This window comes from Monodelphis domestica, chromosome 1 (assembly GCF_027887165.1).
Source record: "Monodelphis domestica isolate mMonDom1 chromosome 1, mMonDom1.pri, whole genome shotgun sequence".
In the NCBI taxonomy this organism is placed as follows: Eukaryota; Metazoa; Chordata; class Mammalia; order Didelphimorphia; family Didelphidae; genus Monodelphis; species Monodelphis domestica.
In genome coordinates, this window is record NC_077227.1 from 273,168,654 (window position 1) to 273,191,918 (window position 23,265).

The window sequence follows — 23,265 nt, forward strand, 5'->3', positions numbered from 1 at the left end:
TAAAGGATACTAGAATTATAAGCCTGAATCAGGAAAGCACCGATCACATCTTCCTTAACTAAGCAGAGGAAATAGAGCTTCCATTTTTAAAGTCTTACCTAAAAATCCCCTAATGGGCTGAACAGCATGGTGACCAATTACTCTAACAGCAAAAAAGAAATGGCTAAACTGAGACTTCCAGAACTGAATGCCTAGTTCCAGTGCATGCTGGTGTTAGCATTAGTATTTTCTAGCATTGTGTGGTTATTTATAATATCAATGCAAAATAATATTGCATTTGTCAAAATTAAATAACTATGTATTTCTCTCAAAGAATTTCTCTGAAGTGATGCCATTTAAATAGATAATGACTGTGAAATCACATTGAAGTACCTAAAATTGTTCTACAAATGCAAAAAACTTTTTACAAGGTCACTTCCGTGTTCATATTACCTATTTCGTTCAAACAAACCAGTAAATAATGATGTCATTAGTTGTCTATCTATGTCCCTCTTCTTTCAGGTTCCAAGCCTTTTTTTTTTTATTTATTTATCAGCTCAAGACAAAATACAAAGTAGTAATTCAGGAATATAATATTCTGGAATCAAGATGAGTACAATTTTTATCTATATGCACTCCTTGTATGCTGAGAGAATTAAAGAACAAGTTTTCCTGAAGTCAGTAAATTACTTCATGATTATAGAATTCAAAAGTACCTAAGTTTCAGAATTTTTAATCCACCAAAGAGTCCTGTCCTGATGAAACTGTTTAATTATAGCATTGGCTAGTATTGCAGAAGTGTTCTAGAGAGAGTTTGAGTTACTTCATGTCATCCAGGTCCATGGTGGTCCTTTCTATAATGACACTTAAAGGAAATTCAAAATATGCTTGAAATAACTGATCTCTGATGAAAAAACTTTCAGAAATACAGAACTCCTCACTTATGCTTTGGAAATCATGTAAAGGTAAGAAAATTAGCACAAAGATTTTAAGAGTGTCTTTAGGCATGGCTCACAAAGTTTGGAAGGTCTTGGAATTTCAAATAAAATCTATTATCATCTGGCACTATTTGGGAAAATGTCAGCATCATCTGAGAGCATTCTTAAAAGAAATCTAAAAACAGGAAAATGTAGGAAATCGATAGCAAAGTTGAACACCACATCCTAGGAATTCATTCTCCAAAGGAATAAAAAGTAATGTGGCTGTTACTTCAGTTCCCCATTTCTCCAGTTTATGTCAAAATATTCTCTGGGAAAAAAAAGACTTCTTTTAACTACAGAGATTTTTTTTTCTTTCTTTACACATACTATCTCATTCAAAGTTCAACTTAGCATACCTACAATAATCACAGGTTCCATCTAAGCTATGCCCACTGGGGTTAAAAGTCATTCTAGTTCCCTAAACTTCATTAAAGAGCTACGACTTTAGGTACTAAGGACACGAGAGAAACCCTTTTTTTCCGGAAATTTTTGCTCTGAAAATTTGGTCAGTTCCTATGACCTACCTGAAATAAGCAGAGGAAATTTTTTCAAGCAAAGTATCTGTCATAAAACCTAACATGCATTCCATTCTCCAGACTTATCACTTAGCTTTAGATAGATACTAAGGTACAACTGAATTGTCAACTTGCCTAGCTATCCCTCCCAGTTCTCTGCTGGAGCTTTTGACAGGTGTAAGTGGGGGTGGGTAAGTGATGGGAAGTGAGGACAGGAATTGCCCTAAAGCAACTTTCTTCCACCTCCCCTGGTCCCATACAGAGCAGAAAATCTCGCCGGTCCACTGGGGTCTTTGCATCCTCCCCACCCCCCACCCCACTCCCAAGAGAAGTTGAAGGGAGGGCAGGTTATACATATGGGGATGTGAACACGCACAGGCACAGGTCTGGGTTTATGAGATGAGCAACTCTCCTTACCACTAGAGCGTCTGACGATGTTCTCCAAAAATGTGTTCTGCGGTGCCACCAGCCCTCTCTTGCCCCCCGGCATCCTGGGTCTGGGGAGCAGTGGCCAGGATCCGCGGCGGGGGAGGGGGAGGAAGAGGAGGAGGAGGAGGAAGAAGAGGAGGAGGAGGAGGAGGAGGAGGAGGAGAAGGAGGAAGAGGAGGAGGAGGAGGAAGAAGAGGAGGAGTAAGGAGAAAAGAGAAAAGAGAAAGAGGAGGGGGCGCGGCGGCGACCGGGTCCCCTAACTGTATCTCGAGCCCGACCCGGATGAGCAGCTCTGGGGAGGAGGACCAGGCAGTTCATGGTAGTAGCGCTCCCCTGGCTGCTGCTGCCCAGACTGTGGCGGTGCAGCACACCCGGCTCTGGAACTGCAGGCTCCGGCGGGCACAGTGCGCCTGCGCCGCCCCCGCTGTCGCTGTCCCACAGCGGCTGCTGCTGCTACTGCTGTTGCTGCCTTGACAAGGGTTCAGCATATCTGCTCTAACTCTCGGGAACCTCAAGCCAGGGAGCCAAGAAAGGAGGTGGGAAAGAGAGAAATGGAAGAAGTGGACTCAAATCATGGCCCTTCCATTTCTCCCTGCTTGAGACAAGCTAGAGTTCATCAGTTCTTGTTTTTTTCTCTCGCGCCCCCACTCCACCCCACCCCACTCTCTTAGGCAGCTGAATCCATACTGTCCAGCTGTGCCAACTTCTGGTGGTGGTTATCGCTTGCTCCAGTTTCCTCTGGAGAAGAGAAGTAAGATCTCACAGCCCAGTAAGGAACATGACTTGGGACGGGGAGAGGCTGAGAGAATGGGGATGGGTAAGGGGGAGAGGAGAGAGAGAGAGAGAGAGAGAGAGAGAGAGAGAGAGAGAGAGAGAGAGAGAGAGAGAGAGAGAGAGAGAGAGAGGAGAGAGAGAGAGAGAGAGAGAGAGCAGAGAGAGAGAGAGAGAGAGAGAGAGAGAGAGAGAGAGAGAGAGACAGAGAGAGAGAGAGAGAGAGAGAGACAGAGAGAGAGAGAGAGAGAGAGAGAGAGAGAGAGAGAGACAGAGAGACAGAGAGAGAGAGACAGAGACAGAGACAGAGAGACAGAGAGAGAGAGAGAGAGAGAGAGAGAGAGAGACAGAGAGAGAGAGAGAGAGACAGAGACAGAGACAGAGAGACAGAGACAGAGAGACAGAGACCGAGAGAGACAGAGAGACAGAGAGAGACAGAGAGGAGACAGAGAGACAGAGAGACAGAGACAGAGAGAGAGAGAGAGAGACAGAGACAGAGAGACAGAGAGAGACAGAGAGAGACAGAGAGAGACAGAGAGAGAGAGACCTAACTGCTATTAGCCTGTGGATAAAGAATGGTCACATCTCCAGAATATCTGCGTCTCCCTGGACAGTGCCTACACCTTGAAGCCGCCAGCAGTGGCTGCGGTAGAAGCAGTGCTGATCCTTGTTCCAGGACCAATTTAGACTGAATAGCAGGAACGCGATATTCAGCGGAGCTGATGTGGTAATTTCTTCATTACAAGCATACAAACCAAGGAAACAAGTATTTATTAAGCTCCCACTATATGCCAGACACTGCCACCTGAAGCTGCTACTACTCTCTAGCTGCGAGAGCCTAGAGCCTCCTTAACTGTCTGAGAGGAAAGGAAGTACAAAGATGGACAGGCTTTAGTAGGTGTCCTTAACATGACGCTCAATTTTCTCTACTTTTGGTTCTGTCGGGTGAGAAGGAAAGGGTGCAAAGTGCGGGAAGATCCTGAAGGGTTAGCGAGTAGTAAACTGACAGGTGAGAGAGGAGGGGAGACTACAAGAAGCAACTGCTAAGGACAATACTTATTAAGCTAGGAGAAGACATGTAGAAATGTAACAATCTCCCAAAAGTTATCTGAGGAAGGTGACGCACCTAACTCTAGGGGATGTTGGGGGAAATGCGTGAATAATTTCTGGATAGTAAGAGAGGGCCAGGGAAATGTGGGGGCGGGGCGATTAGAGAAAACCAGTGTAGGACTTTCTAAAACTGTGAGAAAGGGGGCGGTGCTCTTAAAGGGAGGCGCAAAAAAAAAGAATTGCCTGTAAACACCACTACTTTTGGTCTAGACACCCCCGAGAGGAAGAAAAAGAAAAAGAAAAAAGGGTATGTTAAGGCCCGAAATCTCCGTGACGTAGAAAGAGCAGGGAGCCGAGGGAAAAGAATTGATAACTGAACAACAATCATCGGAGTTGGGAATAAATTTTTTCACACACTCCCACTCAAGCAAACCCAAGAGGGGGAAGTAGTAGAGCTCGTTTAATGTTCTGGGGTTCTGCTGATCTGCGCTTGGGCAGTACGGCATAGAAGATCCGAGAGTCTCTGATCTAGAGAAGGAAGAGGGAAAGGGGAAAGGGGGAGGGGGTGTGGAGAGATGAGTGTAACCATTCCTGAGCCTGACAGGCTCCCACTCCCGCAAAAAAGGAGCTTCGTAAACCGATCGGGCGTGAGCATATATAAAATAATCCAGCCCTGGGTGTGTGGAGAAGGAAGAGTAAGATGAGGAATGTCCTCTGCCGCTCTTAGGAAAAGGGTTTCTTGGAAGAAACAAAAGGCAAATCTTTTCGTACAGAATAAATCTTGCCAGAAGCTGATGGCGTCACTTTCATCCCTGAGAAGTCTTGCGACTCACCTTGCTACCTCCCACCCTTAAGAAGAGGGAAAGGAGCCCATCTGAACCAATTTAGAGCATGGACTCCTCACCAGTCCGCGAGGTCTCCTGCAGCGACCAGAGACCATTCCTCCCATTGCTGGCAACCCAGTTCGGTGTCTATGCCATTACTTATTATTGGGGGCGGGGGTGGTCCAGTTGTTACACATCTGAAATCCAGCTTTGGTTCATCATTTTCTCTCCCCCACCCCCACTCTCCGAGGCTTCCTGTCACACTGCATGCGAGCAGTTTGTTCTGCACGGATCCTTGCAGCAAAGAATCTAGAGAATTTTTTTCACAGAGCCTAGGAAATTTAACCATTGCACACTTTAAAATCTCAGACCTACCTCAAGCAACGAAAAATGCATATGTTCATCTTTCCTTAAGCAGGAGTAGATATTTAGTGTACATATTTGTTGATTTTTTTTTGTTTGAATTTATTTAAACAGATACTGAGGGCACTGTTGTATTTGTGAAGCGCACCTGCCACAGGAGCAGGAGCTGGAAGGGGCGGGAAGTTCTTTGCAGCTTAGCCAGGCAGCTAGCCAGAGAAGTGTCTTACTCTAGCATTCTTCAGTCTTCTGTGGTGAGCTGACTGGGTCATTAGCTCCTGGTACAGGAGGAAGTGGTGGTGAAGTGGGAGGAGGGGGAGACGAATCAAGGAGAGGGGGAAATCTGGCATACTTGCAGCTTGTGTTTAAGTATATAAAAAATTCAAATTGCTTTCAAAGCTGTTCTCCTTGTCTGTTTCCCTCTAAACTTCCTTCTTTTCCTTTTTTGTGCATTGTAAAATGTTTCAATACCTCTCTTTTATTTCTTAACTTTAAAAAAATTTAGTAAAACTATCACTATATTTCCCTTCCCTTTTTATATGAAGGTAAACCCACTAACCTTATAACAAACATGATCAAACTAAACAAATCATCGTTTGCCATGTCTAAAAACTGTATGTATCATTCTGAACCTTGGAACCCCTTTATCAAGAGATGCTTATTTCACACTCCATTTCTCATATAATAATTCCTTTATGTATCTTAATTTGCTCAAGCCTCAATTGATGAGCACCTCCTTTGTTTCTATGTCTTTGCTACATAAAAAGGAAATGTGATAAATATTTTTCCTCTTCTTCCTTTTTTTAAATCTCTTTGGGGCACGGACCTTAAAGGAGTATCTCTAAATAAGAAGGCATAAACAATTTAGAAACTTCTCTGGCATCATTTCAAATTGCTTTCTGGAATGTTTGGATGGATTCATAGCTTCAACAACAAAGCATAGGGTGCCTATGTTCCTGACACCCTTCCAACAATTGTCATTTTCCTGTAGCACCTTAGTTATTTCCATTTGCATTTCAAAATGATTAGTAATTTGGAACTTTTTTTTCATATAGCTTGTCAATCTTTTATATTACTTTCTTTGGAAAATGCCTATTCATGTTTTTGATCATTCATCTATCGAGGAATGATGGTTACTCATATATTTGAATCCTTTCTACAAAGATTTTTCCCAGTTAATTGTTTACATTCCTATTTTAACTGTATTTATCTTTCTTCAAAAAATATTTTACATAATAAAATTGTCCATTTTGCCTTCTATGATCCTCTCTATCCCTTATCTACTCAAGAAATCTTCCCCTGCCTAATTATAAAAAGATTTTTCTTCCTTGCTCTTGCAATTTGCTTATGATTTGACCTTTTATATACAGGATATATATCCATTTGCAGCTTACTAAATCTTATGGCTTGAGATTTTAGTCTGAACATAATTTCTCTCCAAATGCTTTTCCAGTTTTCCCAGAAGATTTTTGTCAAATAATGAATCCTTATGCTAGCAGTTTTGATATTTTTAAGATATTCTTTTGAAAAATCTCACTTCAAGGATTTTAAATCAGAAGTTAAATGAGGTATGCTTTACAGAAGCAGTCAAAAACATGAAAAATTATCAAATAAGTATCTGCTTCCCAGCTGTGTGACCCTGGGCAAGTCACTTAAACCCCATTGCCTAGCCCTTACCACTTTTCTGCCTTGGAACCAATACATAGTATTGCTTCCAAAGCAGAAGATAAGGATTTTTATAAATTAAAAAAAAAAAGATAGTGTATCTGGAATTACACTCATTGTAACCAGCAGAGAAGTGTATAGGTGCCCATGCTTGTTGTTCATCTCTAGGAGTCTTTACTTAATTTGTAGCTGCATTTGTAATTTATGCATCTCTTTGGAGTTATTTACATAAGGTTGAAAATTTCACCTATTGAATTGCTGAAGAAGGATAGGGTTCTCATCCCACTCCTCTACACTTCTGGAACATCCTGGACTTTTCCAGAAATATACCTTTTTCTCTCAACAGTCTGACCTAGTCTCTAGTTCCCACCTTGTGTGAAGTTGAGGAGAGGAATCTGTTAGCATGGATAAAACTGAACTATGGGAAAAGCAATGTGAGCCCATACAGCTGCCATGAAGTATAGTAAACTACAAATTGATATATATCCCACTTATAAAGCATCAAATCATAAGCAAATTGGAAGAAAAAGGGAGAGAAGACTTTTTGCAATTAAATAGGGGAAGATTTCATGAAGAGAAAAGAGATAGAGAGGATCATAGAAGAATCCATACATAACCAGATAAGAATTTATATAGGGCTCACTTTTTGACCTAGAGTGAAAGGAACTAGATTCATGCTTTAATAATTTTTAAAATGTTGTTATGAGTTTACAAAATATTAAGATGATCTTCTGTCTCTTAACTCAGAAGCTCCAAGTCAGGACAAAATTCTAACAACTTTCCAAGTCTATTTTTCTCTAAAGAAAATCCCTTCATTTTTCTCTCTGCAAGTCCTGCTGATCATTGCCCTTTCCTATGGCTTTCCATTCACAATAATGAAGCACACAAATCAGAATCACATGCTGAGCATTTCTCCTCCAGCCACAAAGGACTCTGTCCAAACCTCTGTGCCCTTGTTTACTTCTCTTTCCCCCCAAGATTTCCACTATGCCAGTCTTTTAAGATGCAGGGAGAGCAGATAGTCACTTTTCCTAGGATAGTCACTTCAACATTTGACCTAAAGACTTACACAAACAGATATTGGACTTTATTTCTGCTCCCAGAAACTGATCTCCAGCATCCTGCTACACCAATGTGTCCCATCTATTGTAAATAGCTTTTTAGCCTTTATTGTTCTTGTCTCAGGATATTAGTTCATCTTTCCCAACGAGGACATTCTTTAGGTATGTTCAAAATAAATTCAGAGTCACTTGAAGAAATTGTCTTTTTTATTCTTTCTTCAGATATAATTAAAGTGATATTTACACACCTTCTGGGTTGATTAAAAATCACCTTAACTAATTCTGGGTAATCTAAAAAGGATTATAGAATTCCTTTGAGGTCATGGGTATCCTATGATACAATTATAGACTTTCAAAAGGATTTTGGAAGTTATCTAGTTTAACCTAGGGATAATATGGAATGGTAACCAGAGCTGTGGATCTGGAGTCAGCAAGAGAAGAGTTCAAATCAAATCAAATCGAAGTCACCTATTCTTTCTGTGCCTCAATTTCTTCATCTATAAAATGGGAGGAAGAGGTAAACTCTATGGCCTAGAAGGTCCCTTCTAGATCTTAAATGAACCCTCTCTTTTCTCTTTGATCTTACCAGCTGCCATGAATTCAGATATCATCTCTATACTAGAGATTCTAGATCTACATATATACTGTCTCTCTCCTGAGCTGCAGTCCTCCATCGAAATGCCTATTCAACACTTTTACCAAGATGTTCAAAAAGCATTTCAAATTCAATATAGGATCTTGGAATTATAGAAAGAGCTAAAAGAGACTTCAGGGAACTCTAATTCATTCATTTTACAGATAAAGAAACTGAGGTCACTTAGGCAATAAGCATGAGAGGTAGAATTTGAACCCAGGTCCTCTGAGTAGAGAGTCAGTACCCTTTTCATTGTACTGACACAGAGCTCATTATTTTCCTCCCTGACTCACTCCTCTTCCTAACTTTCTTATTTCTTTGAGCCCACCATTCTACCAGTTCTTCAATTATCATGCTCAAATTTTTCCTAACACTTACCCTATATTGCCAATAAGTTTTCAAGTCCTGGGTGTTCCATTTCCTTCTCAATGTGTCTTACATTTACACCCTTCTCTCCATTCACATTGTAATCATTCTAGTCTAGGCCCTCATAATCTCTCACTTGGACTACTGCAATAACCTCCTAATTGGTGATCCTGCATCATTCTTGCTGAATTCAATCCATCTTCCACACAGTTGTCACAACATAAGTCCTAAAGCACATATCTATCAAACGATGCCAATCTTTTTGCTCAAAGAAAAGAATACTTAGTCATTTTATATTTAAATTCCTTTCCAATCCAATTCCTGGCCATATAGGCTGAGGGTAAACTCCTCCTCCTCCTCCTCCTACAGTTTATACTTATCCAAACTCATCAACTGTTCTCAGTCTATAGCATTAGGGCCTCCTCACTCCATTCCTAGAATATTCTATTTCCTCAAGGCTCAATGCAAGTTCTCACTCATTCAAAAAGTCTTTCCTGATTTGCAAGGTTGTCCCTCTCATTGTTTATTTATTTTGTGTATATTCTATATTTGCTTATCTGTGTATGTATAAGGTAAATTTCTGGGGAAAAGTCATTGTCTCACATATATCTTTATGAATCCAAGATCTGGCACAAAAAAAAGTGGTAAATAAATACTTTTTAATTTATGAGGATCAGGCTCAGTGGATAAAGATCCAGGCCTGGAAATAAGAAGTCTTGGGTTCAAATTTGACCTCAGACATTTCCTAACTGCATGACCTTGGGCAAGTCACTGAATATGGGAGGTTTGAGGGAAAATGAAAAGCCTAGAATGATCTTGATCTTATTTTCTTTTTTGATTTGGAAAATTTTAATTAATTAATTAATTTAGAATATCTTCCATGGTTACAAGATTCATGTTTTTCCCTTCCCCTCCTTCCAACCCCCTCCCATAGCTGATGCACAATTCCACTGGGTTTTACATGGGTCATTGATCAAGACCTATTTCCATATTATTGATATGTGCACTAGGGTGATCAGAGTCTATATCCCCAATCATATCCCCATCAACCCATGTGATCAAGTAGTTGTTTTTCTTCTATGTTTCTACTCCCACAGTTCTTCTTCTGAATGTGGATAGCTTTCTTTCTCATAGGTCCCTCAGAATTGTCCTGGATGATCCTGATCTTATAAGCCTCAGTGACTGGGAAAACAGTGTTGCCTTCAACAGTAAGAAGTAAAATACAAGTTAGGATTCAGGCAGAGAGGATGATAGCAAGTTCTTTTTTGAACATGTTGAATGTAAGATGTTTCCAGATAGTCTGTTTGAAATGTTCAATAGTAACTTGGAGATATAAAAGGTCAAGAGAGAGTTTAGGTCTGAATAAATAAATCTAAGAATTATTTTGGAAAATATTTCGAGTATCACAAAATTAAAGATTTGTGGATTACTCAAAAGTTTCAGCCCTATGTAAAATAATTACTTTAAGAAGTGGATTAGAAGACATTAGACATTGGAAAAATCAAACAACAGTACAAAAAAACTGGGGACGGGGAGAGGAAAATGATCTTCATTTCCAAATAATGTTTGAAAATGACCAAATAAAATAATGTTTAAAAGGAAAAAAAATAGTACAAAAAAAACTGAAAATAACTCTACCTCGACAGGAAACTATTGATTACCCAGTTAGTAGTTATTTCAGAATTAACTGCCCCTGTGCACAGTTAGATCACGGACTGCTTATGGCAAAAGTAAAATTTAATGTCAAATTCAATATAAAATCAAAGTCCCAGAATATCAGAGCCAGAAAGGTTGTCAGAAGCTAAATTCAAGGTGTACCTAAGCATGGATCCTCTAAAATAAACCAGACAAGTCATCATCCAATGTCTGCTTATAGACCTTTTGTGAAGAGAAACACTCATAGATTGTCTTTTCTGTAAGTATCCTTAACTTTTTTCCAAAATTAACCAGAAGTAAAGTACTCTGAATGGTTCCCAACCAGGACAGCTACATTACAATGTACTTATTATCTCCTCCTTCTGGACATTCCAAATTCTCTTAGATAGGCTAGGATACCAAGACACTGTTTAGCCGCCGGGTCATAATGTTGACCCATACATAGTTTTATGTGAACTTTAATGGAATACAGCCTGTGAAGACCGATTTATCTTATTTTTAATACCTGTTTATTTGGCTCTATGGCTCTGTCCCTAAACGAACAGTTGGTGATAAATCTTGATATGTCCAAATCCCCTTTCCCTCTCTTCCTCTGCACCCACTGGAACTCCAGAGAAAAGCAACTGTTCCACTTCAGAGAGCACTCTTACCTCCCATGCCATGACCCAAGTAATCCATGGTGGATTCATGTTCTGGATCTATACTGTTTGTACCATGTTAGGAACTATACAACCATGGAAATCAGTTACTTTCCACCCTGAAACAGCCAATGAGACAAGTCCCAGATTACCTCATCCCAGACCACCACCCTATAAAAGATTGCCCCTTTCTCCACCCACCTAGCCATCTGCAGGTTGTGGGTTCCCCCTTGCTCTCCTTTCCTCTCCCCCCAATCCTTTCCCACAATAAAGCCTTGCTGTATAATTCGATCTCTCTGTTTTATTAGCCTCAGGTCAGACTCCCTGTCAGCCAGGTCTGACATATGGTGCTGTGACTCGAATAACTGGTAAAGGAATGACTAGGACCACCCACCATAGGGCCAGACCCAGACCATCACCCTCAGTCATCAAACACAGTTTGACCTAGAGACTCTCTCTCTCCTTTCCATTCCCTCCTCCCTCTCCCTCCTGTCAGGATATCTAAAGCTCTCTTACACCCCCAAAAGAGTGTCAAATTAATTCTATCCCCACACACACCAATCTCTCTAACCTGCCTCAGTTGAACTGACAAACACTGCTCTCTCAGTGATTCTGCTCCCCCAACCCACGACAGGCCCAATCACTCTCTCCTTCCACCTCCCCCTTTTTCCCCCCCTTGACTCTTGAACCCTGTCCTCCTCTCCTACCCTCCACCCATATCCCTCACCAGCAAACCCTGGACACAGTATTCATGGGCAAGTCTTATTCCTGTCTCTCCCACAACTCAGTGACTCAGTTTCCCCCTTGCTTTTCAGAAGAGCCTACACCTTTTGCCCCACACCTCTCAACACCTTTGGGCCATCCCCTCCAACTCAATAGGAAGAATGCTTCCTTTTGGGGCAACAGGGAATCTATGCCTCCAGGCTCCCCTACCTTCTTGAAGAATGCTTCTTTTTGAAGCAGCAGGAACAATAAGCAGGAATTTTTTACTTACCCATGCCCACCCTCTACACTTTAGGCTCACCCTCCATGCCTCCCTGGGACACTACATGCCTTTGGGTCAAACTATGCCTTCTGGCCAAACAACCCCAACCATCTTCCTTTAAAACAGTAGGGACATCTGTCTCTTTCCTTCACCAATCAGGTTCTCTGAAACTTTCTAACCCCTTCACCTATCAGGTTCTCTGAAACTTTCTAACCCCCTATCTCCTGCTCCCAGCTAGCCTGGTGGAGCACGCCCATTCTCTCTCTCTCTCTCTCTCTCTCTCTCTCTCTCTCTCTCTCTCTCTCTCTCTCTCTCTCTCTCTGTGTGTGTGTGTGTGTGTCTTTCTGTCTCTGTCTGTCTGTCTGTCTGTCTGTCTCTCTCTCTCTCTCTCTCTCTTTCCCTCTTTCCCTCCCTCCCTCCCTCCACACTCTCCCCTTACTGGCTCTCCAGCCTCCAGCAATGAGTTCAATCCCTATATGCCATCTCACTCAGTGACCCGGTCACCTGACTTTTCCAAAATCCACAGCTTAGGCCCCGAACAATCTGAGCATTTAGTCAGACAGTCACTCTCCTCATCTTTTTCAGAAAAAGATCATAGCTTTCAGTCCCCACCTGACTCTGGTGGTCCTCCTCCTTCCCTATCTCCTCCCAACCTGGTAAACCCTTCAGCCTCACCTTCTCTCTCCCTAATTCTGTTCATGCTATTTTTTACCCCCTCACCTCCCCCCATCTCAGGGGCATTGGTTCTGCCCATGTCTCACTTATCTACCTCTGTTCCAAGAAAAACCTCTCTTAATCCTATTAAACTGTTAAAACTTTCAGATTCTATGTATATTGCTCCCTAGTTCATGTTATATTCGGTAACTAGGAGGCTGTATGTCTGTGACTACTAGAGCATTAAGGAACTGAGATTTGTCATAGTCAAGAAAAAATATCACATACTCCTTGAAAAAGCTAACCCTTTTTCTGACTCCCTAGCTCCTACAAAACAAAAAGGCTGTTCAAGTTAATCCCTTTTCTGCCCATATTCCTTTTGCTGTGCTGACATTAGATTTGTAACAATTGGTCTTTATACCTGAATGAGTCAAAAGCAATGATCAGTTTGTTGGTAATCCATCAGTCAAAAGAAATTCCACAAGATACTCAGATGAAAGGTTCAAAAAGTTTTAAGGTGGTAGTGCCAACATAGTTGACACAAGATCAACTCCTAATTGATGTGAGCCCCAAATTCCTGAGTCTGGCTACAAAGTGCAAAGGTACTGCATGAATGAATCTTACCTGAAGCCAATCAGTTTTAAAAAATACTTCCCTGATAATAAAGTGGAGGAATTCCATGGGAATTGGAACAACCTCCAGGAAGTGAAGCAGAGCAAAAGGAGCAGAATCAGGAGAACATTGTACACAGAGACTGATCAATGTGGCACAATCAAATGTAATGGACTTCTCCATTAGTGGCAATGCAGTGATCCTGAACAACTTGGAGGGATCTATGAGAAAGAACACTATCCACATTCAGAGGAAAAACTGTGGGAGTAGAAACACAGAAGAAAAACAATTGCTTGATTACATGGGTTGAGAGGGATATAATTAGGGATATAGACACTAAAGGAACATCCTAGTGGAAACATCAACAGCATAGCTTGGAAATAGGTTCTGATCAAGGACACATGTAATACCCAATGGAATTGCGCATCAGCAATGGGAATGGTGAGGGGAGGGGAGGGAGGCATAGAATATGATTTTTGTAACCAAGTAATAATGTTTGAAATTGACCAAATCAATTTTTAAAAAATTTTTCCTGGGTGTTGGGGGTGCATGGGAGGGTGCAAAGCAAAGATGGTGGCATAGTAGCAGGAAATTTTTGGGAACCTCTCTGAATTTCCTTCCCCCAAAAAAGTGGAAATTGGTCACAAGCTCTAGCAATACTCAAAAAGGAGTTAAAAGAACCAATTAAGAAGTATAGGAAGAAAAGTTGGGGAAAAGAAATGAAAGTAAAACAAAAATAAAATAACAAATTAAAAGACACAATTGCCCAAATGGAGAAAGAGGTGCAAAAATCAAATGAAGTAATAAGCAAATTGGAGACCAGAAATGACCTGATGGAAGCCATAAAAAGCAGGATACACCAAACTGAAAAGGAAAATCAAAAGATCATGGTTGAAAATCAGGCTTTAAAGACTAGAATTGGGCAAGTAGAAGTTAATGATTAAAACAAAATCAAAACAATGAAAAAAAGAAGCATGAAAATCTAATTGAAAAAACAATTGACCTGGAAAATAGATCCAGGAGAGACAATCTGAGAATTACAGGTCTACCTGAAAGCCATGACCAAAAAGCAAAAAAAAGCCTAGACAACATATTACAAGAAATTATCCAAGAAAACCTCCCCAATATTATTGAACAAGAGGACAAAATAGACATTGAAGGATTCCACAGATCACTCCATACATTAAATCCCCAAATGACAATGGACAAGAATATTATCACCAAGTTCAAGAGCTTCCAGGTCAATGAGAAAATACTGCAAGAAGCCAGAAAGAAACAATCCAGACATCATGGAGCCCCAATCATGATTACACAGGATCTGGCAGCCTGCATACTAAAGGAATCAAGGTTAGGAATATGATATTCTGGAAGGCAAGAGGCCTGGATCTACAACCAAGAATCATCTCCCATCAAAATTGACTACATACTTTCAGGGCAAAGTATAGGCATTAAATAAAGTAGAAGATTTCAAAGCATTTCTAAAGAAAAGACTAGAAGTACATGGAAAATTTGATGTCCAAATACAAAATTCAAGAGAACCATAAAAAGGTAAACAAGAAAGAAAAAAATTAAGGGCTTCAATAATCAAATTTATTATATTCCTATATGGAAAAATGATGTCTGTAACTCTTAAAATTGTTTTCATTATCATAGTAGATAGAAGAAATATACTTAGGCAGAGGTTGTGGTATTAAGCTTTTTAGGATATTATGTAAAAAAATAGGGAGAAAAAAGAGGATTGTAATAAGAGAAACTGAAAGGAAGAGGTAAAATAGGGTAAATTATACCACATAAAGAGGCAGACAGGAGAGGGGGAGGATATTATCATATATAGATAAATGACTTGGGGTTTTGATTTTAAAAGATTACTCTATAGCAAAAATAAATAATATGGAAATAGGTATCTAGTGATAACATTTGTACAGTCTAGTGAAATTGTTTGTTGGCTCTGGGATGGGGGAGAGAAAGGGAGAGGGAAAGAAAATTAATCATGTAAACATGGAAAAATATATATTTTTTTATTTTTTTAATTAATTTATTTAGTCAATTTAGAACATTATTCCTTGTTTACAAGAATCATATTATTTCCCTCCCTACCCTCCCCCCACCATTCCCATAGCTGACTCACAATTTCACTGGGTATTACATGTGTCATTGATCAAAACCTATTTCCATGTTGTTGGTATTTGCATTAGGATGTTCGTTCAGAGTCTACATCCCCAACTGTATCCCCCTCGAATCATGTAATCAAGCAGTTGTTTTTCTTCTGTGTTTCTACTCCCACAGTTATTCCTCTGAATGTGGATAGTGTTCTTTCTCGTAGATCCCTCCAAGTTGTTCAAGATCACTGTATTGCCACTAATGGAGAAGTCCATTACATTTGATTGTGCCACATTGTATCAGTCTCTGTGTACAATGTTCTCCAGGTTCTGCTCCTTTCGCTCTGCATCAATTCCTGGAGGTCATTCCTCCACAATGGAATTCCTCCACTTTATCATTCCTTTGAGCACAATAGTATTCCATCACCAACATATGCCACAATTTGTTTAGTCATTCCCCAATTGAAGGACATCCCCTCATTTTCCAATTTTTTGCCACCACAAAGAGCGCAGCTATGAATATTCTTGTACAAGTTTTTTTTTTTTTTACTTATTATCTCTTTGGGGTACAAACCCTGCAGTGCTATGGCTGGATCAAAGGGCAGACAGTCTTTTTGTGCCCTTTGGGCATAGTTCCAAATTGCCCTCCAGAATGGTTGGATCAATTCATCAATTCACAACTCCACCAGCAATGCACTAATGTCCAGACTTTGCCACATCCCCTCCAGCATTAATTGCTTTCAATTGCTGTCATGTTAGCCAATCTGCTAGGTGTGAGGTGATACCTCAGAGTTGTTTTGATTTGCATCTCTCTGATTATAAGAGATTTAGAACACTTTTTCATGTGCTTATTAATAATTTTGATTTCCTTATCTGAAAATTGCCTATTCATGTCCCTTGCCCATTTATCAATTGGAGAATATCTTGATTTTTTGTACAATTGATTTAGTTCTTTTTAGTTCTTTATAAATTTGAATAATTAGACTGGAAAAATATTTTTAGATAATTTTTTAATTTTTTTAAATCTTTTCCTTCCTTTATTCTTTCATAGCAAATTTTTCTTTTTTAAATGAAAATGAAGAACAGGATATTCCTCAAAGTCAAGTAAATTGGTCATTGAAGCCCCTGAAACTTGAATGTACATAGCCATATCTGTACCCCACCTTGTATTCATTCTTTTCCTTTCTTCTAATCTCTTCTTTTCCATTCTCCCTGTCACTCTTCTTAATATCCCTGCTCTAATACCCCTATTCCTCTTCCATAAAGTTCTCCTATTGAGATCTTTCCAGAAACTACCAACACTAATCCAGACCAAGAGATGCAGACAGTAACATGAGAGACCAAATGACATATCATCCCTTCCTCAGGAGGAAGCAGTTTTGATGAGCAAGAACATTGCCCATTTCATTTAGACCCCTGGCCCCTCTTCTAAATGAACACCACATCCTCCACCATCTTCTACCCTCATTTGTTTCTTTTTTTATATAAAACAAAAAACATGAATGATAAGTCTTGATTGGCTTAAGTCCCCTTTCCCCCTTTTCCCTGTTAGCCCCTCTTCCTCTGCACCTACTGGAACTCCAGAGCAAAGCAACTATTCCACTCCAGAGGGCAATCTTACCTCCCAAGCTATGACCTGACTAATGCAGGGTCAATTCATGTTCAGGACCTATACTATTTGTACCATGTTAGGAACCATACAATCATGGGAACCAGCTACTTCCCACCCTGAAACAGCCAATGAGACAAGTCCCAGATTTTCTCATCCCAGACCACCACCCTATAAAAGATTGCCCCCTTGCTCTCCCTTCCTCTCCCTGCCTCCCCACCCCACCCCCACCTTTATCACAATAAAGCCTTGCTGCATAACTCAATCCCTCTGTCTCATTAGCCTCAGGTCAGACTTCCTGTCAGCCAGGTATGACAGTTGGCAGTTATTGTTTTCACCTCAAATATAAAACTTGACATTTGTTTTGTAAAATTTCATCGAATTTGATTGGGTCCATCTTTCTAATAATAGCAGCTTACATTTATATAGTATTTTAAGATTTTCAAACCACTTAACATTCATTAGTTCACTTGAGCCTCATAAAAATCCTGTGTGATAAGTACTATGGGCATTCATTTCTCATTGCAAAAAGAAAAACAGAGACATTAAAAAGCTTGCTTGTGGAAGCTTGCCTGTGATCACATTACTGGAAACTTTGAGAGGTAGGATTTGAATCCAGGTCTCATTTATTTCTAAGTCCTTTCATTCTTTCCAAATGTAATCTTACAATACCAGCCTATTTCAATCTTTGGTAATCCTGACTTTGTCATCCAGTATTTTATCTACCACTCCAAGATTCATGTTATTTTCAATTTTAACAAGTATGCCAATGGTGTCTTTTTGTAACCAGTGATAAAAATCTATATTAATTGAGAAGATACTAAATATAATTATAACAGTTCCCATATAACTTGTTTGGACAAATTACTAACTCCAAAAAATGGGAAAGTGAAAAAAAGTTTAAAAAATGGACTCTCATTGTTTGCACTTTGTTTTTCAAAGAGGACCAAAGATGTCTCAGGGTGATGTCTTGACTTACGAATGAATTGGATTTCAGTGAGGCAGAGTTGCACAAAGTCATCAGTCTCCTTCTTCCAATCATCAAAGTCCAGTGGCATAACAAAAGTAAGGATAATTGGCAATGGCCCAGGATACAGTGGATGACCTTGACATCTTCAATATCTAAGCAAGCTCTAGGTACTTCACAATGACTGCTTCAACTGCCTTCATGACCATTGGAACAAAATGTTTTCATTCATCCATTCCATTGACCATTGGAGCGAAGTCTTCATTTGATTGGAGTAGACATCCCCCTAACTCACTGATGGAACTAAGATCCATCAGTTTATCTCAAACTTGTTTTACCAGGGTGTAGCTACTGTGCATCCTACAGCTTCTTGGTGCCACAAATGAGAGTTGGGTGACATGTTGACAACAAGGTGAATGACTCTAAAAAAATGGGAAATAGAAAAATGTCAAGAATTTTTACTCTTTTTTTAAGTCTCTGGGTCTCTGGAGGAGATATGATCGGTGGGCAGGGTAATTTCTTATATTAGGGAGGATTGTTGTGGTGGTAGTAATTGTCAAATCTGACGTTTTGTGACCCCATTTGGAGTTTTCTTGGCAAAGATACTAGCGTGATTTGCAATTTCCTTCTCCAGTTCATTTCACAGATGAAAAGACTGAACCTGACAGGATTAAATAACTTGCTCAAGGTATCCAGCTAGTAAAAGTTTGAAGTCAAATTTGAGCTCAGGACCTCATAACTTCAAGCCACTGTCCACTATCCACTGTTTTACTTGGCTTCCCTCTCTCTCATTATTGAGTCTCATTATCATTTCAGAGAACAAGTTTGACCAGTGTAAACCAGTTGGTGCAAAGAACATCTCCTCATCACTAAAATAATAATAACAACAACAATGACAATGCTTTTATGGTACAACTACTGTGTACAAGGTAATATATAGATGGCAAATGAGTAATATAGACAATAAGTCCTTTATGAGTTGAAAAGAAAAGATCCTCGTAGGCTAAGGTGATAATGAAAGGCACTATGGAATAGGTGAGACTGGAGCTGGGCTTTGAGGGATGGCTCTGATTTAAGCAAAAAGAGAGGATGTGGGAAAGAATCATGGGTGCAAAAGCAGACTGAGTTGGTGTGGAAATGGTTCAGGGCAAAGCATAAAGACAGTGAATAGCCAAAACAAGATGATGGAAAGTATCATGTATCACAATAGTGGGAGATGGGGTTAGAAAATTAAGTGAAAGCTAAAGTATATGAGACTTTAAATGCCATGCCAAGAATTTAAACTTTTTATTATCCTCTAAACAGTGAGAGCCTGTAAAAATTGTAGGAAGTTTAATCATATTAATGTGCAAGATGAATTTAAAAAGGGAAGAGAGAAGACTAGTTAGGAAACTTTTGGAATAATCCAGATATGAGGTACGAAGGGATAGAACTGAAACAAATATCCTTTGTCAAGGACCCAGAATTCTATCAATCATTGTTTATTTAGGGAGACTAAATTACAATGGAGAGAATATTGATCTTGGAGTCCATCTAAACTTCAAATCCCTCACTCATACTTACTAGTTAATGTGCTCTCAGGCAAGCTTCTTTGGCTTCAGTTTCTTCATCTAAAAATATGAATAATAAGACTTGTACTATGTCAAAGTATTGTCATGACTAATAAACTCTAATATACTATGCAAATGTAAGTTATTATTGTTTTTTGTTGTTGTTAGAGGAAATCGTTCTTGTTTGGTGTTCAGATCAAAATGATCCCAAGGCAAATCATTGTCTTGCTATTAGTCTTTAATATGTAATGTGAGTAAATAAAATAACTTTTCTATAATTAAATAAAAGTATAAGCAGGTAAACTGTTCTGTAGCCTCACTGAAAGCATGTTTGGTACAATTCAAATAGCATGCAGGATAATAGGGATAAATGAATTACCTTGTTCCCACATGATTTTGATTTCTTCTAAGTCACTATACAGTGTCTCAAAATTCTTAATGCTATTAGATTTTAAAACCACACTAAGGCTTTTGGGGATATCCTGTATTTTGAAAGCTTTTCATTCCATTCAGCTAACATACTGTATATATTCAGTAAGACAAGAGTTTAAAATATTACATTTTTAGGGATTAATGTCATGTCTGGTTGACTATGGACTTTGACTATATGACTATGGTTTGATATGTGATCATTCCCAGACTCAACTACAGTTTATTGAATTCAGGATATTATTAATCTGTGTGTCATATACTTTGAGAATATCAATCAATACTCTTCTTTTATAAGGAAATATTCATTTTTCCAATCTGCATTTGGAATGATGAGGCCCCTGTGTTATTAATATTGTATGAGTTGTTAGTACAATCCCACATTCATCCAAATCTTTGGTCATTTCCCTAAACATCAGCCCTCTGACACTATATGTTTACCTAACTATGGGGTGACAGGACTCCTGACTGCTGAATTTAATCCTTAATGGTATGTACCTGTGTGAGGGGAGGAGTTTCCTCAGATGACTGGAGAATTTCTTGACTTTTAAATACTGTCAGCAGCACTCATAGTCACAAAGATGTGGGGAGACCCCCCCAAGAGACCAATACATCTCTTGGCTTCTAAGCCTTACAACTCTAGAGAATATTGAGATTGTACTCACTCCTAGTTTGATCTGAGCCCTTTTCTTGCTCCCATCCAGAGTCAATTTACTCTTGTGTATTAATTGGCCTTTTCTGATCTATATAATTGGAGAAGGAAAGGAATTCAGTATTTTGCCAAGAAAACCCCAAATGGAGTCAAGAAGGGCCAGACACAATTAAAATGACTGAACAACAAAAATCTGCATAACTTCCCTGATTTTTATTTACTTCTTGTATTGATAAAGATGTTTGCCAGCTATTTGTGATGGTCTCTTGGTGGGAAGGAACTGGAAAATATAAGTTAAGTGCTATCTTTCCCTTGAGAATACCTAGAAAGAGTGCAATTTATTCTGAACCTATTGTATCCTTACACTATCAGTGTTTGACATGCAATGGAAAGATATAATTTTAGCTCAATATCTCTTTTGAAGATAAGTGAAGAAAGGAGCAAATGAACAACTTAGCACTTCTTTTTTGTGTAGCAGAGGAAATCACAGTCCTTTGGAATGGAACAGGTCAGATTCCAGATCAGATGTTCTTTCATGATATACTCAATTCAGCTGTCTTTATATTTTAACACAGCCCACAAGCGTACATCTTTCATGCAGGTATTTTCCAAATCAACTATGATGCATTTTTCAGTCAAAAAGCTGTAGGTTAAGATAAGATGGATATCACAAGATTAATAAGATATTAATCATCCAATCCATTGGGGAAGAGAATAGATTTGCGCCCTATAGGGGAGTAGAAGGGTAAAAAACAGACTGGTGGGGAGGGAAGCAATACAAGGGAGGGAGAGGGGGGGGATTTTAAAAAGACTACAGGGGAAAATAAGGGAGGGAATAAGAAGAGAGGGGGTAGAAAGGGAAATACAAGGGGGACTGATTTAAAGTAAATCACTGGACTAAAAGGTAGAGCTGAAGAAGAAAAGGTTAGAATTAGGGAAGGATATCAAAATGCCAGGGAGTCCACAAGTGACAGTCATAACGTTGAACGTGAATGGGATGAACTCACCCATAAAACGTAGACAAATAGCAGAATGGATTAGAATCCAAAACCCTACCATATGTTGTCTTCAAGAAACATACATGAGGTGGGTAGACACCCACAAGGTCAGAATTAAAGGATGGGATAAGACCTTCTGGGCCTCAACTGACAGAAAGAAGGCAGGAGTGGCAATCATGATATCTGATAAAGACAAAGCAAAAATAGACCTGATCAAAAGGGATAGGGAAGGTAATTATATTTTGTTAAAAGGGACTTTAGATAATGAGGAAATATCACTAATCAACATATATGCACCAAATAATATAGCACCCAAATTTCTAATGGAGAAACTAGGAGAATTGAAGGAAGAAATAGACAGTAAAACCATATTAGTGGGAGACTTGAACCAACCACTATCAGATTTAGATAAATCAAATCAAAAAATAAATAAGAAAGAGGTAAAAGAAATGAATGAAATCTTAGAAAAATTAGACTTAATAGACATATGGAGAAAAATAAATAGGGATAAAAAGGAATGCACCTTCTTCTCAGCACCACATGGCACATTCACAAAGATTGACCATACATTAGGTCACAGAAACATGGCACATAAATGCAGAAAAGCAGAAATAATAAATGCAGCCTTTTCAGACCACAAGGCAATAAAAATAACAATCACTAATGGTACATGGAAAACCAAATCAAAAACTAATTGGAAACTAAACAATATAATACTCCAAAATCGTTTAGTTAGAGAAGAAATCATAGAAACAATTAATAATTTCATCGAGGAAAATGACAATGGCGAGACATCCTTTCAAACCTTTTGGGATGCAGCCAAAGCGGTAATCAGAGGTAAATTCATATCCCTGAGTGCATATATTAACAAACTAGGGAGAGCAGAGATCAATCAATTTGAAATGCAAATAAAAAAACTCGAAAGTGACCAAATTAAAAACCCCCAGCAGAAAACCAAACTAGAAATCCTAAAAATTAAGGGAGAAATTAATAAAATCGAAAGTGATAGAACTATTGATTTAATAAATAAGACAAGAAGCTGGTACTTTGAAAAAACAAAAAAAAATAGACAAAGTACTGGTCAATCTAATTAAAAAAGGAAGGAAGAAAAGCAAATTAACAGCATCAAAGATGAAAAGGGGGACATCACCTCTGATGAAGAGGAAATTAAGGCAATCATTAAAAATTACTTTGCCCAATTATATGGCAATAAATATACCAATTTAAGTGATATGGATGAATATATACAAAAATACAAACTGCCTAGCCTAACAGAAGAAGAAATAGAATTCTTAAATAATCCCATATCAGAAAATGAAATCCAACAGGCCATCAAAGAACTTCCTAAGAAAAAATCCCCAGGGCCTGATGGATTCACCAGTGAATTCTATCAAACATTCAGAGAACAGTTAATCTCAATGCTATACTAACTATTTGACATAATAAGCAAAGAGGGAGTTCTACCAAACTCCTTTTACGACACAAACATGGTACTGATTCCAAAACCAGGCAGGTCAAAAACAGAGAAAGAAGACTATAGACCAATCTCCCTAATGAATATAGATGCAAAAATCTTAAATAGGATACTAACAAAAAGACTCCAGCAAGTGATCAGAAGGATCATCCACCATGATCAAGTAGTATTTATACCAGGGATGCAGGGCTGGTTCAATATTAGGAAAACCATCCACATAATTGACCACATCAACAAGCAAACCAGCAAGAACCACATGATTATATCAATAGACGCAGAAAAAGCATTTGATAAAATACAACACCCAT

The 23,265-nt window shown here is 39.0% G+C and overlaps 1 protein-coding gene across 1 annotated transcript in view; it reads right to left on the reverse strand.

The window, feature by feature from the left end:
- The window catches only part of KCNH5 (potassium voltage-gated channel subfamily H member 5), a 584,985-nt gene that overhangs the window by 536,227 nt on the left and 25,493 nt on the right, over nucleotides 1–23,265 (reverse strand). Inside the window, exon 1 of the mRNA XM_001369347.3 lies at nucleotides 1,892–2,375. Coding sequence (XP_001369384.1) covers nucleotides 1,892–1,964 — 73 coding nt within the window. The 5' untranslated portion in view covers nucleotides 1,965–2,375. Of the gene's footprint in view, nucleotides 1–1,891 lie in introns of the transcript that reaches the window.